Source organism: Gymnoscopelus braueri, assembly GCF_963280865.1.
Source record: "Gymnoscopelus braueri genome assembly, chromosome: 21".
NCBI classification, from domain to species: domain Eukaryota; kingdom Metazoa; phylum Chordata; class Actinopteri; order Myctophiformes; family Myctophidae; genus Gymnoscopelus; species Gymnoscopelus braueri.
The window spans coordinates 17,905,188-17,931,399 of NC_137623.1; the positions used below are offsets into that span (position 1 = coordinate 17,905,188).

At 40.9% G+C, this 26,212-nt stretch overlaps 1 protein-coding gene across 1 annotated transcript in view; it reads left to right on the forward strand.

Moving 5' to 3' along the window:
* The first annotated feature begins 877 nt into the window (after window positions 1-877).
* Window positions 878-26,212, forward strand: part of mmp16a (matrix metallopeptidase 16a (membrane-inserted)) — a 106,186-nt gene continuing 80,851 nt past the window's right edge. The window contains exon 1 of the mRNA XM_080418414.1: window positions 878-1,360. Within this exon, the coding sequence (XP_080274540.1) occupies window positions 1,238-1,360 (123 nt within the window). The 5' untranslated portion in view covers window positions 878-1,237. The remainder of the gene's footprint in view (window positions 1,361-26,212) is intronic.

A 26,212-nucleotide genomic window follows, 5' to 3' on the forward strand; every position in this document is an offset into this window, starting at 1 on the left:
ACACTGAGTTGAGTTAACACATTGGCCTAATAATAATACATATAATATTAATAATCATCATAATAATGCATAGCCTATATAAGTCGGAGTCCCCTTAAACATTATTCACAAACTGCTTTGGCCATAATAACAAATGTAAAGAACATGAAGTTACATGTCAGATCCATCAGAGGTGCTGTTAGGCTCTAGATCTAGACAGAGAGGCTGCATAATAGTTGTGTTCAGAGATGCTCTGAGTCTGAGTGATGATATCAGATGAGTCTGACTGTGCTGCTGATGGAGGGGGGGGGGGGCAGCGCAGGCGCACAGGCCCAGCAACATGGTCAGTGTTGCCATGTCGGCTTATTATAAGCTGTAAAGTTGCTTGTAAAAATTGGTCGTTGTGGGTTACAGTTTTTTGGGCTTGTTTACAAAGTACTTGCTTATTTAGGCTTGCTTCCAAACATTTTAAACCAGTGGTTCTCAAATATTTTCATGAAAATGTTTTGTGCCCAGGAGAGCATTTGTATAATGTTTTAAAAAAAAGATATTCCAAACATTCCACATTTTATTGCAAGGTTTTTTGAAAATAGCAGATCTACAAGCTCACAACAAGCTCTTTGTGGGCTTGTAGATCGGCCATTTTCAAATAGCCAACGGCAACGCGGTGCTCATGTGACCTAAGTTGCTTCTTTCTTTTGGGCTTGTTTTCCCCCAGACCCTGGTTTGCTTATTTCTCTCACAAAATCTGGCAACGCTGAACATGGTTGAAAACTGGTCACCAGCTGAGCCCCAGCAGCAGCAGCAGCTATAATGGTCAGCAGCAGCAGCAGCAGCAGCAGCAGCACTGCACACATCATCCAGCCCAATGTGTCCGTCTGGAGGAGCGACCCATGTCCAGCCAACCCTCCGCCCGAGGACCAGGAGCTCTGAGCCGGGCACGGGGACCAGGGGAGAGCCGCTGCTGTGAGGACCAGTGGATGATCCGCTCTCATTCTTATTATTCTCATCTCCCGGGAATAAAACATTGCCAACAACATCCACCGGCGGCGGGTGACGATCGGGCCGTGTTTTTGTGTTATTATCTTTCTTTCCTTTCCTTTCTCTCTTTTTTGGCCATAAAGAAGAAAGCGAGAAAAGATCCATCATCCATGTACCTCCTCCTCCACCACCTCCTCCTCCTCCTCCCGTCCTAGGATCTATACTCCCGCTCCCTTTTGTTTTGTACTGTTAAAACAAACTAAAGCAAGATCACATTATGGTGTTGTTGTTGTGCACCAGGAGATGTGTTATTAACAGCGTGTGCGTGGGGACGCTGTGCTGGCAGCTCCTGTGGATGTTATGCGCCGTGAACGGAGAGGAGCAGCCCTTCAGTGTGGAGGTAAGAACAATAATAATCTATGATCCCTCTTCATATTCAAAACACAGCAGCACATATTATTATAGGCCCTGGTCTGGTCGGATCGGATCTGAACACATCTATAACTCCGGGAGGGTAGGTGCAAAAATGAATCCAAATGGACCCGAACGGGTTTGATTTTGTACCCTCCCGGAGTTACGAATTGATAAAAATGAACGCTTGGGTTTTGAATGGTGTGAGGCCGGTAAACCGGAAGGCTCGCCCCGAAACACGTTCGCCCCCATTTGTTTCGCGGACCGCTCGCCCCCAGCGGTTCTTGTATTTGTCTGACTAAGGATAAGGTTAGAAATACCTTTAGGGTTAGGCATACATTTTTACTGAGGTTAAGTTTAGGAACAAGGTTAGGTTTTGGCACCGTTTTACTGGGGTTACGTTTATGAATAAGGTTAGGTTTAAGCATAAGTTTACTGAGGTATACGTTTAGGAATAATAAGGTTAGGTAGGTTAGGTTTGAGCATAAGTTTATTGAGGTTACGTTTAGGAATAATAAGGTTAGGTAGGTTTGAGCATAAGTTTATTGAGGTTACGTTTAGGAATAATAAGGTTAGGTAGGTTTGAGCATACGTTTATTGAGGTTACGTTTAGGAATAAGGATTTAGGTTTAGGCATAGTTTACAGAGGTTACGTTTAGGAATAAGGTTAGGTTTAATCATAAGTGTACTGAGGTTATGTTTAGGAAGAAGGTTTTAGGTTTAGGCATAGTTTACATAGGCTACGTTTAGGAATAAGGTTAGTTTAGGCATAGTCTGCTGAGGTTACGTTTAGGAATACCAGGTGGCAACTGTTCCGAGGTTGCCGGATTTTCCCCGGGGCGACTGTGTTTTGGGGCGAGCTTTTTGGTATTCGTGAGGCCTATGTGTGGGTTGTTTCCGTCGGGGAAAATGTTACATTTTCTTATAATGTAATGAGGATGCTGTTTATTTTCTCCCGCATCACTGCCACTCTCTCTATTGCCTATTTATAGGCTATATAATAACCCAACCGCACCGGTTGGAATTTAGTTCCTTATAAGAATGCGAGCGCAAATATTGTAATATGACTTATTGTTTGTGGGGAAAAGAAAGAAACATAACTGGCAAGACTTATTGGCGCACAAAGGGGGTCGGTCAAAATCCATGGGCTACTAGGTTCTTTGGCCAAGCAGCACAAGCAGTGGGTCTCTATGGCTGATTGTCAGTGGTGTAAAGTAACTAAGTACATTTACTCAAGTACTGTACTTAAGTACAATTTTGAGGTGCTTTTACTTTACTGGAGTATTTCCAATTTTCAATATTTTTACTTCTACTCCACTACATCTCAGAGGCAAATATTGTACTTTAACTCCACTACAATTAATTACAAACTTTAGTTACTAGTTACTTTGTAGATTTTGATTATTGTTACAAAACATACATTTACCAGTACCACTTCAGCCCTATTTAAACTTTGGCTATTTGAGAAAAGCCAAAGCTCAGCTTATAGATCTGCTACATTTTAGACATGTGATAACTTGTGAAACGGAACATTCTGCATAATGAGTAAGTAAAACATTTTAGTACTTTTTCCACCACTGCTGATTGTGATCATTTTAATGATCTGTTATGAGCAGAACTTCAGTATATATTTTTTTGGTTGAACGTGGCAGTGACAAAGTTGTGGGCTGAAAATATAACTTTTCTTTGGTAAATGAAGAGAATCAGGCTTTGCTCTCTCTCTCCCATGCATTTTCAGGACAAATCCTATGCAATTAGACGTATAACTAACAGTTATATCATAATAACAGTAGCCTGGTCTGTCATAAACACTAGTCTATCATGACATGGATGTTTCTCCTCTCAAAGACAAGTGTGACACAAGGACCCCTGTCACTTATGTAGTGTATTCCTGCACTTTAAGACTGAAGGGACCCCCTCAGATGTCACATTGAAGTTTTCCTTTTATTATTCATTTGACTGATAATATCTCATCATGATCATTCTGAATGTGTGAAAACAAATTATTTTCTTCTTTTTTTTTTTAAAGCTGACTGGTTGGGCAATATATCGATATTATTTCGATATAGTGGTGAGTCCAGAATATTGTCTGGTATTTTGGATATTGCAATATGGTGATATGGCATACATGTCAGTGTTGTCTTTTCCTGGTTTTAAAGGCTGTATTACGGTCAAGTGATGTAATTTTATGAACTTACCTGATGACTATACACACTTAGTTATTATAGAGGCATTACTGAAGATTACCCAAAATCTCACTGTGTCAATATTTTTGTTAAAGCCCCTAGTCATCCTCACAATATCGTCATTATAGAGGTGTTTGGTCAAAAATATTATGATATTTGATTTTGAACATATCGCCTTTATCACTTTTAGTCCTATACTGACAAGTATACGTTTCCTAATGTGCGTCTACTATCGATTCGCATTATGGATACTTTGTGCAGTGGTTCTTAAAGTGGGGTCTGGGGACCCCCAGGGGTCCTTGAGGGGGTTCCAGGGGGTCCCCAACAAAATTAGTTAATAAAGCATTAACATCACTTTAACGGATATACATTGGCTAATTGAAAATAGCCGTTCTACAAGCTCACAACGCCTCAAGATGCAACGCATTGTGAGCTTGCAGATCTGCTATTTTCCATAATAAATGTGAAAACATTTGAAACATTTTAACAGCATAAATCTTGTATGGGGGTCCCTGGCACAAAATGTTTTCAGATGGGGGTCCGCAGCCAAATACATATTCATTTGGCGGTCCTTGACATGAATAAGTTTGAGAACCACTGGCTTAGTGGATGGACATACTTGATTGATTAATTGATTGATTGATTGAATACTTTATTAGAAGTTTGCAAAAAAAAAGCACAGGAAAGTACAGTTCAATACAACCCAACCCAAGAAAGCCTATGGCTTGTTTCCATTGGGGTCCTGGCAAGTGGCAACACTGAACATGCATTCTCCGTGTCCATTCAAAGATTTGAGGTCCTCCATGTGCCCTTGCCTCAGTGAGAGCAGTTAAAGTCTTCCATCCGCATAGACACACTGTTTGGTGAGAGTGCCCTGCCACACCAAACCCTGTAGAAAGGTTGTAGATTGAGACCAGATGCTTCAGGTTATCCACTTAAAATGTCTACGCTCACATGACAGTCAGAGAGAGCGAGAGGAAGGAGAGCGACACCAGCAAATGTATTAAAAGATGATCTGAAAACAAGAGATACATACAAACGGACACAGACACAGCACAGTAGCCACATTTGTGTTAATTTATTTAATATAGATAAGTGTTTTCAGACAAAAGAAAGGACAGCATATAACAAGTCCAACAACAAGGAAAGCTATGTGATGCTTAATTAATGCTCTGTCGTACTGCGGTGTCGTGTGCTAAAAATAGCAGATCTACAAGCTAACAAGCTAGGCTATTTTTTGCCGTGTGATCCTGTCATATGATAAAGTAAGAATCTGGCTTAAATAGACAAACAAGCGCTTCATTTTGTGATAAGCTGTGTCCAACTAACGGGTTTGAGTTTGAACATGGATGGACACTGGACACAGCTAAAAACTAAGAGAGTAGGTCTGACATGTGAAGCAGTGGTCAGCGAATCACAGAGAATAATTCTCCTTTTGATCATTCTACTCTCTACTGCTCTTGTTCCATTAGCGGAGATAAATAAATGAATATCGCCTCTGCCGGGTGGAAACCTTGTATATCTAGATCCGTTCCTTTTTATTATGGGAAAAAAAAGAAGAAAAAAACATTAACATAGTTAAAATATTGGAACTATCCTATACAGAAAATACAAAAAATAATAATAAATGCCAGGTCATGTTGCTGTGCAAACACAGTGCAACTGACAGGACAACAGTATATAGGCCTACAACAATCCGAGTGTAGTTGGCAAATGACTAGGGCAGGGGGTCTGAACGTTTTTTCAGGCCAAGGACCTCTTATGTATAGAGAGATGAAGCAGGGGCCCCCAATACATATTGTATACATTTGTGTTGCAGATTAAACTTTTTCATAGATTTCATATAGCTTAATAGACTTGTTTTTGCTTGTTTTGTTTGTTTTGTTTGGCTCTGTACTTGGTCTGCTACTTTTTTCCCTCTTCACCAAATCTTTATCATGTCATGTCAAGTCAGGACCCCAAATTAATATGTATTTGTCCACGGACCCCCATCTGAAAATATCTTGTGCCAGTGACCCCCATACAAGATGTTTTAGATGTTTTGAAAATAGCAGATCTACAAGTTGTGAGCCTGTAGATCGGCTATTTTGAAAAAAATCTAAAACATCTTGTATGGGGGTCACTGGCACAAGATATTTTTTGATGCTATATTAAGTCATTTAGCTGGGGAGACTGTGTGTGTCTGTGTGTGTCTGTGTGTGTGTATGCGTGTGTGTGTGTGTGTATGTGTGTGTGTGCGTGCGTGTGTGCGGACAGGGGCGGACTGGCCATTTGGCATACCGGGCATATGCCCGGTGGACCGCTGGGCCACCCCAAAAAATATGGAAAAATGTTTTTGCTCACGTTTTAGGATTATTCATTTCCGGGTCGCGCGGCCCAATTATTAGTGACGTTATGTTTGGGCTGGGATGCTTTTCAGCAGTGGCGTAATTTACATAGGGTTGCTGGGTTAAAAACAGTGAAAGGTTGCCCCCCCCCAGTCCGGCCCTGGCGTGCACATGTGCGTGTGTGTGTGTGTGTGTGTGATCATGCGACCTAGTCGCTTCTTTAGGGCTTGTTTTCGTAGACCTGTCTGCTTGTTTCTCTCCCAAAATCTGGCAACACTAGTCCCAGCCCAAAGACGTGTAAGAGATATCGCACTGTACGATAGGAATCAATAGCATCTATCCATGCTCTGTGTTGCAGCGGAAAATCCATAATGTGAATAAGACAGAGGATACCTTAGAGGGAAAACAGAAAGACAGAGCCATGATGAGATATGTGATTAGATAAGATGGCAGCAATTTATTCATCCCCAAGGGGAAATTGGGTTTTTATCTGAGAAAAGAGTAGTAGCTATATATACATAACTTAAGTACAACGGAGGAAATAACTTTTTTTTTTTTTGTAACAGAAAATCAGTACATGAAATAAAGTTGAACAGATCTGTCATGGTGGTTATTAGGCTAGGTTATGTCCAGTGGAGAGCAGTACCAAAGTAGTACATTTACTTTTTTTTCGAGCATCTGTACTTTACTTGAGTACTTGCATTTTTGGATACTTGTGACTTTGACTCCACTACATTTCAAAGACAAATATTGTACTTTGGAGTTTGGACTCCACTACATTTCTAGGAAGGAAAAAAGTACATTATGAATGAACCACTTAAGCAATATTTAAAATGTGGTGAAAATAGCTGATATACACACTTGTAGATAGTCTATTTCTGTTTTCTTATTTCTCTTCAGACTGAATTCCCTTTGGGAAATGCAGATTGTCTAGTCCATGTTTGATATTCATGTTTGCTAATATCACAATTGAATGGTTAGTGTGCCTGTTAACCACATCCCTATTTTGAGCACATTTTGAAAATGTATCAAAATCTTTCAATTTTTATAAAAAGAAAATTGCAGAGCTACAAGATCACACACACGCCACAATGTGATGCATTGCATCTTGTTGCATTGCATCTTGTTGCCTCTCATTGTGTTGCATTTCGATGCGTTGTGAAGGCTATAGATCATTTTGTCCTACAAAGAAGTATGTAGAGCTTAAGTGGTTAAGAAAATGATTTTTCCCCCCTTTTTTTCACAAATCGAACGCTGATTACTGTAGTTCCACTGGCTTGGACACGTGCAGTGACTGCACCAATTCATCTATCCTGCCCGGAGTCTGCTCTGCTCTGTGCACCAATTCTGTCCAAGTTCCAGAATAGCAGAAGTGGAAGTACATTGGTTGGTACTTAGGGCTCATTGGCTACGTGTTCATGCACGCCAATATCTTCCTACTATTCAGGACACTCTGTTTTTGTGCTCTGCATGTCAAATCCCATTAACCACTTTCGTACTCTGGCGCCCCTATTTCGGGCATGTCATTACAGATGCCATTTTCAACCATTTCCAGCATTTCTATAACCCATTTTCAATCCAAAACAGCAGAAATAGTCGCTTACAACACGTGACGAGTTGTGAGCTTGTAGATAGTCTATTTTCACCACACGACACTGTCATGTGACGAAGTATAAAGCTTAAGTGGTTGAAAGGGAACCCAGATAAGCTCTTGGCTTGGTGAAACCTGAATAAAGTAGGATACATGCTGTATCTTCATATTATTACATAAGACACTACTGCTAACGAGTATTACTCTGTGTATCTTGTTATGTTTTTTTATAGCTTTTTGTGTGTTTGGCGGTCCTTTTGATTAGATTCGATTAGCTTATTAGTCCTGCGGGGGCAATTCAGTTTTCAACTTCACCCGGCTGATGGCTGCTCAGATGGTAGATGGTTATGATGAGCTCTCGGGGGGGGGGGTTGTCTTGCTCAGGGACATATGGATCGGGGCCGGGGAGGCGAAACCGGTGACCTTCTGCTCACCAGACAGCCTCTCTACCCCATGGACCCCGAGGGGTCCTTGACACCCCCCCAGGTCCAGTTAATATAGCATCAAAATGAGTTTAAAGACTTTAACCCCATACATCGGCCATTTGAAATTAGCCGATCTAACAAGCTCACAGCCCGTCGTGTATGGGGGGTCCTTGGCAAAAAATATTTTCAGATGGGGGTTTGGGCCAAACACATGCACTAAATCTTTTGTTGATCAATCAGGGCCCACTTGAACATCTCAAAAGCGATTGGCTGCCGTGTTAAGTGGTCAGATGGGTGTTGCTGCATGCGTGCATTTTCAGAGCATGTTTATTTTAATAATCTATCGATCGTGTTCTGGCTTGGATCAATACAGTATACTTTAAGTTCCTATTTATCACAATGAAAACTCATTGGTCAAGGTTTTCAAGAAAACATACCATGGTGTTTTCATTTTTTTCTCTTTTTCTCTGTTTTTAATTTTATTTTTTACATTCATCTTTTTATATTGATGTTATATTATCACAAAAATCTTATTGTTTTGCCAATTATTTGGTGGCCCACTTGCACTATCCTCACGACCCACGATTCTAAGTTGAGAATCGCTGCACTAAACCATTGGTTCTCAAAGTGGGGTCCCATCCGGGACCCCCAGGAGTCCTTGGGGGGGATACCAGGGGGTCCCTAGAAAAATTAGTTAATAAAGCGTCACAATCATTTTAACCCCTTTATCCATATTTGCTACTTTGGCTATTAAAAAATAGCAGATCTACAAGCTCATATAGCGCGGCACTGAGTGGGGTGCCAAAGGGCACTCAGGTGGGGGTCCGTGGCCACATACATATAAATTTGGGGGTCCAAAAGTTTGAGAACCGCTGCACTAAACTACCCTCTAGTGGAGTCTTGACTCCTCCAGAGACAGTTAATATGACCAGGGGCAGGGTGTCAGGGCCGGAGTGGGACTTTTCATAGGAGCACTCTTTTATTTGTGACACGGCACACACCAAACACCAAACCAAATGCACATAAAGGGGAATTGGGACACCCTTCTGTGTCACACTTATGTGACAAATATCCACATTGTACAGCAACGCACACATACAAACCCCACAGCAGCGATGACCCCAAAACACACATTCATACACACATAATAACCAAATAATAAGCACAATGAAACATAACGGACACAAAATGTGCCCCGAGGCATGCTTTGGAGAATCTCCCCAGCCGCTACCTGCCGGGGACGATGCACAGTGTTTACTAACAATAAAATAGCCGACAGCAAATCATTATGTAGCCACCGGAACAGGCATCTTTCTGTTGTAACTGCCTTAAAGGGATAAAAAGGGATAGTTCACCCCCAAAAATGACTTTTTTTCCCCTATCAATTAGTCACCCCATGGAGACTTGAATTCATGGATATTTTTGTTTGCTTTTGTCGCATTCCTAAGCCAATGATTTGATGACCAGCGGACCGGTATAGGCAGCGGTTCCGGTAGGACACACAAAGGAGACTCTCTGTGTCTCCTACCGGAACCGCTGCCGGTCATCAAATTATTGGCTTAGGAATGCGACAAAAACTAAAAAAAATCCACGAATCCATGAACTAACTGTAGGGACAGAAACATAGCATACTGTCGCTGTCAGGCAGAAACCTTGTATATCCATATTTCAGGGGGGGGGGGGGGTCTTTTGTATCATACTGTTATAAGTATGCTGAAGTATAAAATAGGGCATTCGTTTATGAAACAATGACAGCGACATGGAAAGAAAGTGTGAATTATCATATTGTCGCTGTCGGGTGGAAACCTTGTATGACCAAAAGCGTTCCTATTTTTATTATTGTTTTAAACACATTTAAAAATCGCCAATCTACAAGCTCACAATGCGTCGCGATGTAGATCTGCTATTTTCACTACATTTGTGTGACACTCTTGTATGATTAAGTATTTATACACGTAAAAAAAACGTTAAAAAATTAAATATGGAGATACAAGGTTTCTACCCGACAGCGACGATCCAAAAATCTCTACGGCATATTTTGGATGGTTATAGTGTTAATTACAGACGCTAACATTTTATCCTTCTGTAACCAAGGTTAACTAACAAGCCAACTGTATCTGAGTCCTAATGAGATGAATAAACAAAAAGGTCAAATTCAGTCAACAGGGATGGAGATTATAGATTGACAGCGCACGATAATTAATGAGTCAATTATTGAAGGTCAGTGCGGAATACCAATATGTCATCAATATTAATGCAGATTTCATTATAGATCAATGGTCCTGAGCCCACTGCTTGAGCAAATGCTGTATGACATACAACATTTGCTCAACTAGTGGTCCTCAAAGTGCGGTCTGGGGAATGGGGACCCACCCCCCCCCCCCCCCAGCGGGGGTCCTTGAGGGGGTTCCAGGGGGTTCCCGGCAAAATCGGTTTAACCACTTTAACCCTATTTATACGTGTAGATCAGCTTCAAAAACAGCTGATCTACATGTAATTATTATTATATGTAATAACGCGTTTGTGAGTTGTGAGAAACCCTGTTGTATGATGATCTGAGAAACCCTGTTAGTATGTTGTATGATGATCTGAGAAACCCTGTTAGTATGTTGTATGATGATCTGAGAAACCCTGTTAGTATGTTGTATGATGATCTGAGAAACCCTGTTAGTATGTTGTATGATGATCTGAGAAACCCTGTTAGTATGTTGTATGATGATCTGAGAAACCCTGTTAGTATGTTGTATTATGATCTGAGAAACCCTGTTAGTATGTTGTATGATGATCTGAGAAACCCTGTTAGTATGTTGTATGATGATCTGAGAAACCCTGTTTGTATGTTGTATGATGATCTGGAAACCCTGTTAGTATGTAGTATGATGACCTGAGAAACCCTGCTAGTATGTTGTATATGAATGAAGTGATGTTGTAGTTAGAGAGACAGAAGGAGGGACTGCAGGCCTGGTGTTTGTGCTATAAATGGTTGTTGGTTTGGAGATGCTTTGGAGATCTTTGGTCTTTGGTTTGGCTTCTTCTTTGTGGCGGCCGCTCTACTGTAGGGAACAACCGCTTAATGTACTCCCTGTGCGTGCATGTGTATGTGTGCGTGTTTGGGTGTGTGTGTGTGTGTCAGTGTGTGTGTCCCCTCCCTTTCTGCATACACACGAACACACAGACCACAGGCTTCAGTGGGTAGCAGAGAGGAGAGAGATGGGAGAATATCTCCACGAAATAACAGGTGTGGTTTGTGGCTGGAGGTCATCTTGAAGCTGGCCTGTAATTGGTGGCCACAGTGCGGTTGCCAGCAAAGCCGGCCTTCTATTTGCTCCGAGGATTACACTGCTTGCACTCACTCGCTCACTGTATTGCTGGTATACTGTGGAAATCCTGAGGGTTAATGTCACTTTGAGGATGTACAAATGGAACCAAATGGACCCTTGCGGGTATAGATACTCCTGGTCAAATAATAGTGAAAGTGAAAGTATTCAAAAGTACATGCTTTAAAAGGTATTCAAAAGTGCAAATTACAAAGTACATTTTCCGTTCCTGGCATTGCTGTATTCCAATTTTGACATTTTCCCAAATGCTAATATTTTCCATATAGGCTGTTTCTCTTTTTCTACTATTTTCACTAGATTTGACTAATTCTTAATGTATTTCTTTGCCCCCTTCCTAGAAATGTAGTGGAGTCAAAAGTACATTATTTGTCTTTGAAATGTAGTTGACTTAAGTACAGCACTCAAGTAAATGTACTTCGTTAGTGTCCACCACTGAAGGTTACCTTGTATGTCCAGAAATGATCACAACGTATCGCGATGCGCGAAGTAACGTTGTGAACTTGTAGATATGCTATTTTCACTACTTTTGTGTGACACTCTTGCATGATGAAGTAGGGCATTACTTTCCGAAAAAAACTAAGAAACATAAAAAGTTGAAATATGGAGATACAAGGTTTCTGCCCGACAGCAGCACAATGGATAAATTAAAACTGAGGATTTTACTGTTGTGGTTACCGCAGTGTCTTTTCAGTTTGTTCCTTATATTTCCCTGAATGTTTTGGCCGATAAAACACTAATTAGCAAGCATTACGTTTCGCCACTGCGCATTCCGCACTGCCCGTCATTAGTGCTTTTCTCAAAAGTGTCGAGCTATTGTTTATTCTATTGTCATCATCAAAGAAGCAATTTTCTCCACAAATGAGTCCCATTCATAATAGCAGCGCAGCTGTGAATTAATTGCACTTATCTCTTCAGGGCCCTTGTTTCATTCTGTTTCAAACTATACTTACCGTATGCATGAATTTGTAATGATTTTGTGCGACGGACAAAGAGGCCGGCTCAGATAGGTAGGCTATATAAGGTAGAGCTATATTGCATTTTCCCCCCACATAAGACAAAAGTAATTAAAAGAGAGACAATGGATTTGTAATTATTTTTCAGGACGACTGGATACAGGAAAGGTCGATTCCACTTGTTTCCATTCTGCTACGGTTTAACAGCACAATCATACACATACCATACACTGCAAGACGTTGACAAGGTTTTGAAAATAATTTATAAAACTAAAGTCTAGTTAGTTAGTTAGTTTATTACCATCTCGCACTAGAAGACTTGAAAAAGACGTTTGACAGACGTTTTAACTACTTGAACGCTAGCAGGATCCCTCTTCTGGGCATGTTATAATAAGTGAACATATGTGGCAAAAACATCAGATCTACAAGCTCACAATGTGGCAAGTTTCTTTTGAGCTTGTAGATCTAATATTTCTGGCAAAGAGATTTGGTGTTGAGGGAAAAAATGGAGGGGGCAAAGGATAGATACCCGGGGTTGACCCTGGTTAATGAAGTATATAAGGGTTAAGAGGTTAGAGGACTTCAAGTCTCACACCTAAAGACAATTTGTCACAGTCTAAGACTCTCTATTCCAGGGTGACCATTTTGGAAGAACTGGAGAAATACACCCTTCGGGCATTTGCCTGATAGCCCCACCACAGACATTCACGGCCCTCCTCCCAACTGTCCTCATCTCCGAGTGTAATCTATTTATATTGACCAAGTATATTGTACTAGAGGTCCGGGCCGCTACGTGACCCTCACACCTACGTTGCAACCCACTGTACCCTTTTTTGCCCATATATGGATTTCAATGCATCTGTCTGTCTACCTGTTTCCTTTTTATGACCGTATGGAGATCCCTGATGTCATTAGTATATGCCCATTCCCTGTATATTGGCATGCCCATATATGGGCATAATGGTTGGATGGACGGTTCTGGACAACTGACCATATATGCCCATATGGACAAATCGGTCGGATCGACGCTTCTGGATATCCGCATATCCGAACTACTCGGAGGCGGGCATCGCACTCCCTCGAGTACTTAATGCGTGAGCCGAGTTTGAAGTTGGTCGGTCCCATATATGCACATGACCATGTGCATAGTGGTCGGATCTGTGGCTCTGGACAACTGGATCTCGGACATACCTATATTTGAGCGTATCGGGTTTGTTTATGGTTATGCCTGAGTCATAATGACATGCCTATATATGGGCGTATGGGGTTTGTTTATGGTTATGTCTGAGTCAGGTTGTCGTGGGCGTGGTCTGCCGGCCCGCCGGTCCTCCCTTAAGCCAATTTTAATAGGATACATGTAGGCATATTGTTTTTCTTTAGGCGGTTTTATTTCTGAAAATCAGAAGTCGTTAGAGAACTTGTTATGAATGCACAATGTTGTTTTGTAATCAAAACAATATTATGCAAACATTTTTGAATTAATCACTTACAGACAATTAAAGCAGCTTCATAAACAATGTTGTCTGTTATTCCCTCCCCTAATTGGCGATGAGGAGTGTACTCCTCCTCCAGGGGAAAGCAAACACTGCCGGTTGTCTTTTCCCTGGAGAAAGCAGTGTAAAGCTGGCCATGACTCATGAGGCAGGTAGACGCCAAACTCATTCATTATCTTGCCGCTGACCTTTGTTGATGGTGATTGAGAAAGTCACCATGACACAATCTTCACTCTGGTACCGTCTGTGTGTAAAGGTCCTGCATGGCTGGCAGCTCAGTCCCGGGTGATGTGATGTGATGTTTTTTAACCACCCTCTGTTGAGCCTTGGCTTGCGGTCATGAGCGGAGCATCTTCCAAGCGTGTGAGCCACCATTGTCTCGCCACCTTATCAACGGTGTCCACATGATGTGAGCAGCTGTGACCAGATCCCTGCAACTCCCTGTAGATGGTGCATGCACGCAGTACAGGATGCAGGCCCGCTGGTTATGCAAAGTGTATACAGATTGTATGCAAATTGAAAGGGAAAAGAAAGAAAGAAGAAAGTAAGGCTGTCCAAAGGCCAGACCCCTGAGCAATATCTGTGCCAAGTTCGGAGGCAGTTGGACTTCTGGTCTGCTGTGGGGACCCGAACGCACGCACGCAGAAAAACAATGATGCCGAGTATGTCAGGAGAAGTTAATTAAATATCCAAGGCACACTCTTCCGTTGAAACATAAAAAAATGACTTTATTTCAGAATGGGCTTGGCTAAAGAAAAGAAAAAATTTTGTACACTCCCAGAGTTCAATTAACAACATCCTGGGGTTAAAGGATGGCACACATTTTTTTCAGATGGGGGTCTGTGGCCAAATACATTAATATGGGGGTCCTTGTTGTGAAAATGTTTGACAACCACCGTCAATACTGTCTAGTATTATTAGAGTATGTAATTACTGTACTGTAATTACTGTACTTTAAATGTACTGTACTGTACTGTACTGTACTGTACTGTACTGTACTGTACTGTACTGTACTGTACTGTACTGTACTGTTCAGAGTACAAAGCGTCACAGTCAGTCACAGCTTGTGATTGATGTGACATCGCTCAGCAGTGATACAACCAACCACCTGTTGTCATCTTTGCCTCAGGCACATGAAGGAATTATTAACAGTCAATTCACTCTGAATCCAATGGTATGAGCCCTGCCCTGGCAGCGTTGCCAAGTCCGCTTATTATAAGCGACTTTGCGCTTGCTTTTCTGTAAATTCGCTTGTAAATATTGGCTTATCTCTAAAGTGTAGTTGCTTCATGACCATGTATTTGGCCACGAACCCTCATCTGAAAATATTTTGAGCAAGGGATCCCCATACCAGATTTGTGTATTTAAAATGTTTTCAAACATATTCAAAATATTTCACATTTTTTTCAAGATTATTTTGAAAATGCAGATCAGTGAGCTTGTAGATCGGCTTTTTTTTCAAATAGCTGATAAAACCGATTTTAACACATTTTGCTGGGAACCCCCTGTATTATGTGATCATGTGACCTAGTTGCTTCTTTTGGGCTTTTTTCGTAGACCTCTTTCTTGATGTGTTTTAAGACTATAGTGGAAAAATGAATGAAAATACCATAATACATTCTTGCTGTATTTACTCGACATATTTCTGTTTACTGCATTTTGCAAAACCATACCAGTAGATGTGACTGTCGTTAAAGAGTTACCGTTAAGATTACATAGTGATTTAAGGTTTGCCTTCATCATATCCCTGGCTGCTCTTAACGACCCAGTTCCCCATCAGTAAAAATAGCATCTTATCTAATCTTACGTCATCTTGAAACTTTCTTCATGGCATGTTTTGTTTAGTTTTTTTTTTCTTTTAGCTTTTTACCCCTTTTTTGCCCAATTTAGTCGTTATGCCAATTGATTCCTCCCCACACACATTTGTAGGTTGTCACTGCTGTTGTATCCTACTGTCTATCCTACTGTCTGACTCACCTGCCAGTGAGGAGCCCCCAGCGGGAGGATGTAGAGCCTTCGTTCTACTCCTCCCGCCCAACACTCCCTGCTGCAGATACCACCGCAGCCAGTAGGAGTATGTGACAAATATCGCACTCCCCCCACCTGGCTAGGCGGCCATTGCTGCGGTGTCGCGGTGCGTAGCGTCGACACCGCAGCTATGGCTGCGCGCAGGGCAGCGCTCCGTGGATTCGTGTATATAGATGCTCGACAAAGCCGGATGCCCCACGGTGGATTCGAACCCACAACCGCCGCGCATGGTGGGCAGGCACCACTGCGCCACCCGAACGCCCTTCTTCATGCGTTGTTATGAGCAGGGGTCATCAATGTGTCCATACACAGACAATGTGTCCGTGGCAAGATCTTTTTTTCCATTTTTTTTCATGTAATGTGGGTTAGGGTTTAGGCTTCCTCAGAGTAGGCACAACAATAGAACACTGATATAACTAATGCAGAAATCAAACTGTGCAGCTGCACATTCAGACACTATGGCACATAAGAAGTCCACTATATACCTTTAGGGCATACATACGGTTGGAGCCAAATTATTTTAATTTGTTTTATTTAAATGGGTGATGCATAGGTGTGGCCTTGATAATAATTACCGCCGGTTAATCACAGTGGGTGGTTTTAATTTGTACCTGGCAGTGGGTGATGGGAGCCAGGTGTGCAATGGGGGAAGGCCACACAGTTTCTGACCATGTCCATCTTTATGATTTTGAATGGTGGAACAAAACGGCTTTTTGAACTGCTTGATTTGGAGAAATTCAATAAATGGATTGTCATATCCAAAGATACAATAACTCTGGTCTGGACATTGAATTAATAATGCACGCGTCTAACTTAAAGTCAACCCGCAGTAGTAGGTAGGTAGGTAAAGTCACTACACATATACGTATAGTTATGTCTTATATGTCCGTGGCAGTTTGAAGAAAATGTCCATCACAAGCCGACATGGTGCTGACCCCTGGTTATTAGGGGTAATACGAACTAGGCTAGGCTTCTCATTTAATAGAACTAACAATCAGATGAAGAATATTGTCAGTGTCAGTACAGCAGTTAGGAAACACAGGACAGATAGAGAAAAAGAGATACAGCTATGAGTAGTAAGAATACTAATGAAAAGCAAAAGTAAGCAGGCAGTGACGCACAGGGATTAGGAAAGCAGTAAAATATTAGAATCATAAAAAATGACGTCCTCATCAACAACATGCAAATGTGGCAGGAGAACCCTGTGGTCAGATTCTGACCCAGCATTATAACTCACTGAAAAGCAACCATTAGTATTCCACACTTCAATTTGTCATTACGGTGGAAAAACAAAAAGTTGCATAATTCATATCACAATCAAACGTGTGTGTGTGTGTGTGTGTGTGTGTGTGTGTGTGTGTGTGTGTGTGTGTGTGTGTATGTGTGTGTGTGTGTGTGTGTGTGTGTCTGTATTGTTGTATTGTGCTTTCTGCTTTGGCAATGTAAACGTATGTTTTCTCATGCCAATAAAGCCCTTTGAATTGAATTGAATTGTGTGTGTGTGTGTGTGTGTGTGTGTGTGTGTGTGTGTGTGTGTGTGTGTGTGTGTGTGTGTGTGTGTGTGTGTGTGTGTGTGTGTGTGTGTGTGTGTGTGTGTGTGTGTGTGTGCTCGCGCACGTGTGCGTGTGTGAAACCAAATCACTAGAAACCAAATTATCTAGCTTGCTGCTTAGCAGAAATGCTAAATATATTTCAACCACATTAACCCTAGCGCCCCATTTTATGGGGTGAATATTTGTTAAAAATAACAGATCTACAATGCATGACGGGCAGCAGTGGCTCAGGAGGTACAGTAGAGCGGCCGTTTGGGAAACGGAAGGTTCCCAGTTCGATCCCAGAGTTAGTGCCAAAGTGTCCTTGAGCAAGACACTGAACACCTGATTGCTCCTGATGAGCAGGTTGGTGCCTTGCATGGCTTCCTCTGCCGTCGGTGGGTGAATGTAATGCGCTGTGAATGAAGGTGCTATATAAATGCACCATTTACCATTTACGCCGTGTTGTGAGCTCGTAGATCGGAGGTAAAAAAGGAGGGAGTCAAGCATAGAGGCCTGGGGGACTCCCGTCAACAAAGTATTTTGTGTTTTTTGTTTAGCTTTTCAGCCCTTTTTCTCCCCAATTGTTTTTCATGTGTGTTGTCATGGATGCCCCGCCCGCCCCCCAGACACGGGTCAATTGTGTTCCTCAACAAAGTATTTTAGTACATTATATTTCATGAACGGAAATAACAAACAGATGACAGCTTCCTGTCACACCTTTGGCAAGGTAACGCGGATGCCCTTCCTCCTCCCCACTTCTGTTTCATCTTTCGAGTAAAGTGTATTTTAAGATATTTCTAAATATATTTCAAACGGAAATTACAAACAAATTAGAGATTACAGTTTCCCTTCTCGGCTTTCAGGAGGCGTAGTTACAGACTATTATTGTTGTCAGGCAGAAACCTTGTATCGCCCTGTATATGCCCTACTTCATCATACAAGAGTGTCACACTATTTTTAAATGTTTTTTATTAAAAAAAAAGGACCGGTTTTGGACATACAAGGTTTCCAGCCAACAGCAACGATATAGCATTCACAGTTTGTGGAGTTTGTTGTCTGGCTTGAGAAACTATAGCGAGGCAGAGTTACAGACTCTCTGTAGCATTCAAAGTTAACCCATTCCATCCGGGAACGCATACTGTGTCATTTTAGATTTTTGTGCTCTAACCATTATTTTATACTTTGGGCTATTTAAAAATAGCAGATATACAAGCTCATAGCGCGGCACCGAGTGCTCCTCTACGAGCTTGTAGATCTGCTATTTATTTATTTATTTCTTATCGTGAAAATGTTTTTTAAATCGAACATTTTTTACTCAAATCTTCTAAAGTTTTGGGAAAAAAAACTTATGTTGCTATAAAATCAGTGGTTCTCAAACTTTTTTCATGTCAAGGACCACCCAAAATTATATGTATTTGGCAGCGGACCCCCACCTCAAAATATTTTGTTCCAGGGACCCCCACCAGAAGCAAAGATTTTAGTTAAAATGTATATATAAATATATATTTATTCAAAGATTTGCACACATTTTCACAATTGTTTTTTTTCCCAAAATAGCAGATCTACAAACTCATAGCGCTCATAACTCGGTGCCGCACTATGAGCTTGTATATCTGCTATTTTTGAATAGCCAAAGAAAATGACTAAAATGACACCGATACGTTCCCTGATTGAATTGTCTGGCGTGACAGACTACTCCAGTAGCGGAGATAACGTGGGGGGGACGGGGGGGGGGGGACGGGTGCAAGCGCCCCCAGGCCCCCACAGGGCTCACTAGGCTGTTTTTTGTATTGTTATTTTTTCCATTATTATATTTTGAGGATGTAATCGAAGAAAAAAGTGTTCTTAACCCATTCAATCCCATTCAACCATTACTTTATACTTTGGCTATTCAAAAATAGCAGATATACAAGCTCATAGCTCAGCACCGAGTGCCGCGCTACGAGCTTGTAGATCTGCTATTTTTGATAAATCGTGAAAATGTGTGCAAATCTTTGAATATATATATATATTTTTAAGCGAACATTTGTAAAATATTTTGTTCCAGGGACCCCCAGAAGCAAAGATTTGAGTTACAAATGATTTTTTGAAAATAGCAGATCTACAAGCTCATAGGTGCCGCGGTATGAGCTTGTATATCCGCTTTTTAAAAAATAGCCTAAAATGACATACTGTAGATGCGTTCCCGGTTTTAATGGGTTAAACACTATAAGACATGGCAAAATGGATGCATAATTTGATTTCATCATATCCTGGAATCGATCTGTTGCTTATCAGAGTTATCAAGTTATGCGCATGCTGTGTCCGTCGCTACGCCTCACTATTACCGTGTCTGCTTTATCTTTGAACAGGCCTTGTAATGTTGTCGATGGCCGTATCTACTTGGTCTCTATAATGTTCAGAGCCGGGGTCTTCAACGTTTTTCAGGCCAACAAGGACCCCTTTAGTTCAGCGATTCTCAACCTGTCGGCCAGAGCCCACTGGTGGGCCATGGAGTATACTGCAAGTAGGCCCCCAAATAATTGGCAAAACACTAAGATTTTATTGATAATATAACATTAATATAAAAAAATATATAATACTAATTTAAAATTACAATGTCATGGATTATTTTCTTTAAATCTTGAAAAATGTTGTTTTCATATTTGTGTTACTGATAAATATGAACTTAAAGTATACTGTGTTACTTACGTTGATCCAAGCCTGAACACAATTGATTGACCGATCATTAAAATAAACATGCTCTGATGCGCTGCCGTGTTATGTGGTCAGATGGGTGGGCCGCTGGATGGTACAGTATGTGTGTATTGTGGTCTTGCATAGAATTGTCAAGTTTTGTTGAACTCAGAAAGTATTTCTGCCAGATATGTGAATGTCACTGAAATTTGCAGCCAAGCACTGCACCGTTTTAGAGAATAGATGCAACCAAACAAAAAACAAGACAAGAAGAAAAATAAAATAAAAAATAACAGTGGTTGAGTACGCTGCCGGTCTATACCAATGAAAAGTTCAAAGCCTTCAAGTGGCAATTTAGAAAGAGCAAAGATGACGAAGAAAGGAGCCAAAAGTACTGCATATAGGGGTGTTTTTATTTTATCTGTCTGTCTCTGGTTTTCCTGATCGCTTTGAAAAGTTCAAAGGAATCAAGCGGCAATTTGGAAAGAGGAAAGATGGTAGAAAGATGACTAAAAGTACAGAGGTGACCTTTGAGTTAATAATACCAATTATATACTCAATTTTTAAAGCGATTTACAGGGTTCTAAAGTGCTCCTCCTAGAAAGGAAAAATAGATAAATGTTGGATATTTCCAGACATATTTAAATATTTGAGAAAAAGTGGTTTAGTGTTGAACCACTTGAACCCCAGCGTTGTGGGCTATTTTTGGCCAAGAGATTTGGTGTAGACAGAAAATGTCTAGAGATTTTAAGTGGTTAAAGACAACCTTGTGGGCAAGAAATTAGCCATTTGCGTTCAATTGCAACTGTGTAAGAAAAAGATAGAAGTGTTCTACAAAATCACAAGTCATTTGCCAACTGCAATGTGGCTCATCACACCATGTGCATTGGATGAATGAATGAAGGAATTTTGGTGATAAAAGGAAAGAGGACAAAAGGACATCATCCCTTCCAACAAAAACAACATACAATATCACAGAGGATAAAAACACACAGCCCTGAAGCTTATTGTCTCCGCCAGGCCGAAAGGCATGGCGAGAGAGTATGTTTTCGCCCCTGTCCGTCCGTCCGCGTGTGTGTCCGTCCGTGTGTCCGTGTGTCCGTCCTGTCTGTGTGTTAGCAGCTAATCTCCGGCACCGTTGGCCCGGTCGTTCCGAAACTGTGCACACACACTCCCTGGATGCCAATTCAGAACCTCTGCCCCAAATTTTTCACATGGGCCTGTTATAGCGCCACCAGGAGGCCGATTTGTGCAAAACCCATTTTTTTACATTACTCCTACAGATTTTATCCAAACGTCATGCAAATCGGTACACAGTATCTCTATAGCCATGTAATCAACACGAATCTGTCCGATTTCCCATATTCCATCCTCATTGCCTATGGTTGGCTTCCAAAGTTTGCAGGATTGGTCCGTTTTGAACAAAAAGCCTCAAACTATGCACGCAGCTTGCGATTTCCGTGAATTTTCACACGCACATTCCCACTAGGCTGAGGAAGAAATGCCACCCTTTTCACATTGGCCTATTATAGCGCCACCAGGAGGCCAGAATAACGTACCTGACCTGGCGGAGACCTGTGCACTTTTTCTAGTTTCCATTGTGTTTCTGTAGTAGATTGAAATATAATATTTCAGTCTACTACATTTCTGTAAAAAACATAGAAACAATCACACATAAACAGTGGTGGAAAGTAACTAAGTACATTTACTTAAGTACTGTACTTAAGTACAATTTTGAGGTATTTGTACTTTACTTGAGTATTTCTAATTTCCAATACTTTTACTTCTACTCCACTACATCTCAGAGGCAAATAGTGTACTTTTACTCCACTACAATTATTTGAAAACTTTAGTTACTAGTTACTTTTCAGACATAAATGTTTATAAATGTATTATGAAACATACATTAACCACTTTAGCCCTATTTTATACCTAGGCTATTTGAAAATAGCCGATCTACAAGCTCGCGTTGTGAGCTTGTAGATCTGCTATTTTCAAACATGTTAGTACTTTTACTTTTGGTGCTTTAAGTACATTCTGATGCCAATGCTTTTGTACTTTTACTCAAGTAAATTTTGAATTCTGGACTTTTCCTCGTAACAAAGTATTTCTATATTACAGTATTGATACTTTTACTTAGAATTGGAATACTTTTTCCACCACTGCACATAAAACATAAAACATGAAAAAACGAAACAAAAACCCCCCACAACATATAACAGCTATTCTATCATTCTATCTCTTTGCTTTTTAGCGTTGGTTATGTTTGATCTACAAACATACCGTCTCTGTGGAGACTCAGACAGTCAGGCGGTGGCTCTGTTTGATGCTTTGGTCTCTTGGGTATTTTATCCCTGTATAATACTGTAAACACATTGTTGCTATCCGGCAAAGATCTTGTATCTCCATCTTTCAACTTTTATGTTTTTTCTTTTCTTTTCTTGTATATTAATGCCCTATTTCATCATACTACAGTGTCACACAAAAATATCAAAAATAGCCGATATACAAGCTCACTACACGCCACAATGCAACACGCTGTAAGCTTGTAGATCGTCTATTTTTGGTATTTTGAAATAAGTGAAAGTGTTTTATTTAATTTTATTATAAATATTGAACCAATGAAAAGTACTATTAACAAGAACTTGTGACAACATTTTCTTTTCATTTCCTAACAAGTAACAGTTTTTGGACATACAAGGTTTCCACCAGACAGTGACAACATGGTGCTGGGTGCTGTCGCTGTCCATCGGCAGTGGTGCTGAACCATTCACCTATCCATGCATACAGAGTGACATGTGCTGTCCTACTATCTTGGTTCTTTAGGCTCTCCTGTGGAAATAATATCGTCGCCTTGCTAAACGAATGGCCTAAGTCATTTTTTAAAGTTTTTCAGGAAAAATAAAAAACTGATCCAAAACAAAATTATAGGGTATTTCTTAATCATTTCACCCAAAATGTTTGTAACAAATTATGACTATTTAAATAGAAATAACACTGTCTGTCAGTTATGTAACATAAGAGATTTAAATAGGTTTAAATAGGACTTAGGCCAAATGATTTTGGCCTAAGTCAAAATCCTTTGCCAATTCTTTTGGCCTAAGTCACAAAAACAAGTGACTTAGGCCAAAAAAGGCCTATTTTGGCCTAATTCACACTAGAGAGTTAGGCCATTATACTAAAAGGGGCAGGAACAGCATGATCCTTTTCAATTAGGAGATGGGCGATTTTACCAGAGGTGACCAGTGTCATGAGGAGCTGACTTAGGCAAAAATATAATTTTCCTCAAAAAATGACTTAGGCCATTAGTTTAGCAAGGCGACGATATCCAGAACTTGTATTGTTAATATCCGTCAATATTGATATGAACTGGCTTTCTATACAGTGTTTTCTCAGTTGGGATATAAGCAGTGGTGGAAAAAGTACTCAAATTCTTTGCTTAAGTAAAAGTACCAATACTGCAATATAAAAATACTCTGTTACAAGTAAAAGTCCAGAATAAAAAATGTACTTGAGTAAAACTACAAAAGTATTGGCATCAAAATGTACTTAAAGTATCAAAAGTAAAAGTACTAAATATTTGAAAATAGCCGATCTACAAGCTCACAACGCGTCGCGATGCGACGCGTTGTGAGCTTGTAGATCTGCTATTTTCAAATAGCCAATGTATAAAATAGGGCTAAAGTGGTTAATGTATGTTTCATTATATCATAATTTACATCTGAAAAGTAACTAGTAACTAAAGTTTTCAAGTAAATGTAGTGGAGTAAAAGTACAATATTTGTCTCTGAGATGTAGTGGAGAAGTAAAAGTAATGGAAATTGGAAATACTCAAGTAAAGTACAAATACCTCAAAATTGCACTTAAGTACAGTACTTAAGTAAATGTACTTAGTTACTTTCCACCACAGCTAATACGTCTATGTTGTTGTAATGCCTGTACATCAGGTTTGATAAAACTTTGATGATGGAGAGGGCCACTATATTTCCACACTCACTCCAGAGGGCCACATTGCACATACTGTTGGGCAGACACCTCATCTCCGTATTTTTCGTAATTTTATGTCACACAAAAGTAGCGAGAATAGCCGATCTGCAAGCTCAAAACGCGTCGCAGTGCGACGCGTTTTAACACTGGCGTGTCTAACCCGTCAATCTGGTCGATTTTGAGAATGTAAAGTGGATTATCTTCTCTCATGAAGCTCTGAGGAAGTTCCCCTTTCATGACTTTTCCTAAATATTCGATTCAAATAATCTCTGTTATTTTTTTGTAATCTGAAATATATTATAAATATGAAATTACATATATATATATACCGTCCCAGACGTTATATTTTGGCTATTTTGACCGGTCTTACCCTTTCTCCCCCACTAAGAGCTGTTCACACCTCAGAGACCCCCTGCATTGGCCAGCCGATCGTCATTGTTCTATTTAATGGCTGATTTGCATTTCACTGTCCGTCCGACTTCTCTCCTCTAGGCCTACTAATAATGAAATAGAAATAACTACTGCTTTGTCCCCATAAATCTAACCACTAAATGTCGTATTTTTGTTCTGAGCAATGGGGTTGCTTCTCTCTCTCGCTCTCGCAATCTCGCGTGCGCTCTGTCTCGGTGTTGCCATGTCTGCTTATTATAAGCGACTTTAAGATAAAAACATTGCTCTCCGTCCATTGCATAAACTTTTGTAGATCTACGCGACTGGCACGTTGCGCAATTATTATTATTATACTAGGAGGAATCTTCCTCCTAGTATAACCATAATACCTGATGATTATGTTTTAAGGGGGGAAAAAAATCACTGAAAATCACGGCACCCCGTCTTTAAAAAGAAAATTGCAGATCTACAAGCTCATAGCGCGGCACTCGTGCTGCGCTATGAGCTTGTAGATCTGCTATTTTTGAGTAGCCAAATAAATAAAAAAAATCACACCCAGTTTGAAGTGGACGGTGTGGCATCACAGTGATGGAAGCTCACTTAAAAAAAATATGGATTTTTTGAAGTGCATAATCCTATTTATAGGTTATTAATGTCATCATGTGTCTCGCTAGCCAATCACAGTGCTGAATAGAGTCAGCCAATAGAGTCAGCCAATCACAGTACAGCTAGGGGTGTACTAATGGGCCAATCACAGTGCAGGAAACTAATACTAATGAGGTGTCCCAACCACACTTATAGGGGCGGCTACACCGCCCAAAAATGACACACAGATGCGTTCCTGGTGTCTCAGAGAAATCTCAGAGGCAAATATTGTACTGGCAGAGATGTGCGCTCCACTGAGCATGTGAACCTTTCTAGTGGTTTTTAGTCATGGCTGACAGTTCCCACCTGATGTCATGAGGGAGATCTGACTGCTCCACACCGTACTGAATAACTACTAGCTTGCATAATGTCTTCAGTGTTGGACTTAAATCTAAGATAAACAGACCATCAGAGAGTTGTTGTTCTCCAGGGAGTATGATACGATCTCCCACCATGCAACAGCACATATAACACGTCTGAGAAGGGCCGTTTCCCTTGAGTTCAACCTTATTCCAGGTGAAGGTCACTGGGCTGAATTTCCACACATCATTTAATAAGAATTCCTGGCTGTAGCCACCATATATGTACAGCTCTCCATTGTAGGCAAAGGCTGAATGACTCCGGCGTCCTTCTGGGAGAGGCTGTGCAGGAGGTGTGTTCAGCCAGTTGTTGGTCTCTGTGTCAAACACTCTGATGTTGTAGACGACTCCCCCGTCCCCACAGCCCCCAAATACAAACATCTTTGTCCCGATGATGGTGGCAGAGTGACTATATGAACCTGGTAGTGGAGTTCCTCTGGTGTTAATTAAAGCCCAGACCATTGTGGTGGTGTCCAACTTGTACATGTCATTAGTGCATCCAGTCTGCTGGTTTAATCCTCCATAGATATACATGACCTTCTCCAGGACACAGGCTGCGTGGTAGCACCTCGCCTCTGGAACGGTTCCAGAAATCTCGGGCTTGAACCATATGTGGGAGTCGACATCAAATCCATAGAGCAGGTTGCAGTAAGGATACCCTCCCCAGATGTAGACACACTCTGCTATAAGTACAGCTCTGTGGCCCCGGCGCCTGGAGGGAACATCAGGGGGACCTTCTCCTCTTCCATTTGTCCATGGGGGCAACTCCCTCCAGCGCAGAGACACTGTGTTAAAGATATGGACTTCCATTTGAACACTGTTCTTGTAGTAGTTTCCTTCAAATGAGTACACCTTGTGTCCGACTACCACAGCAGCTGGGGAGTCATTATCATGTCCTTTCAGATGCA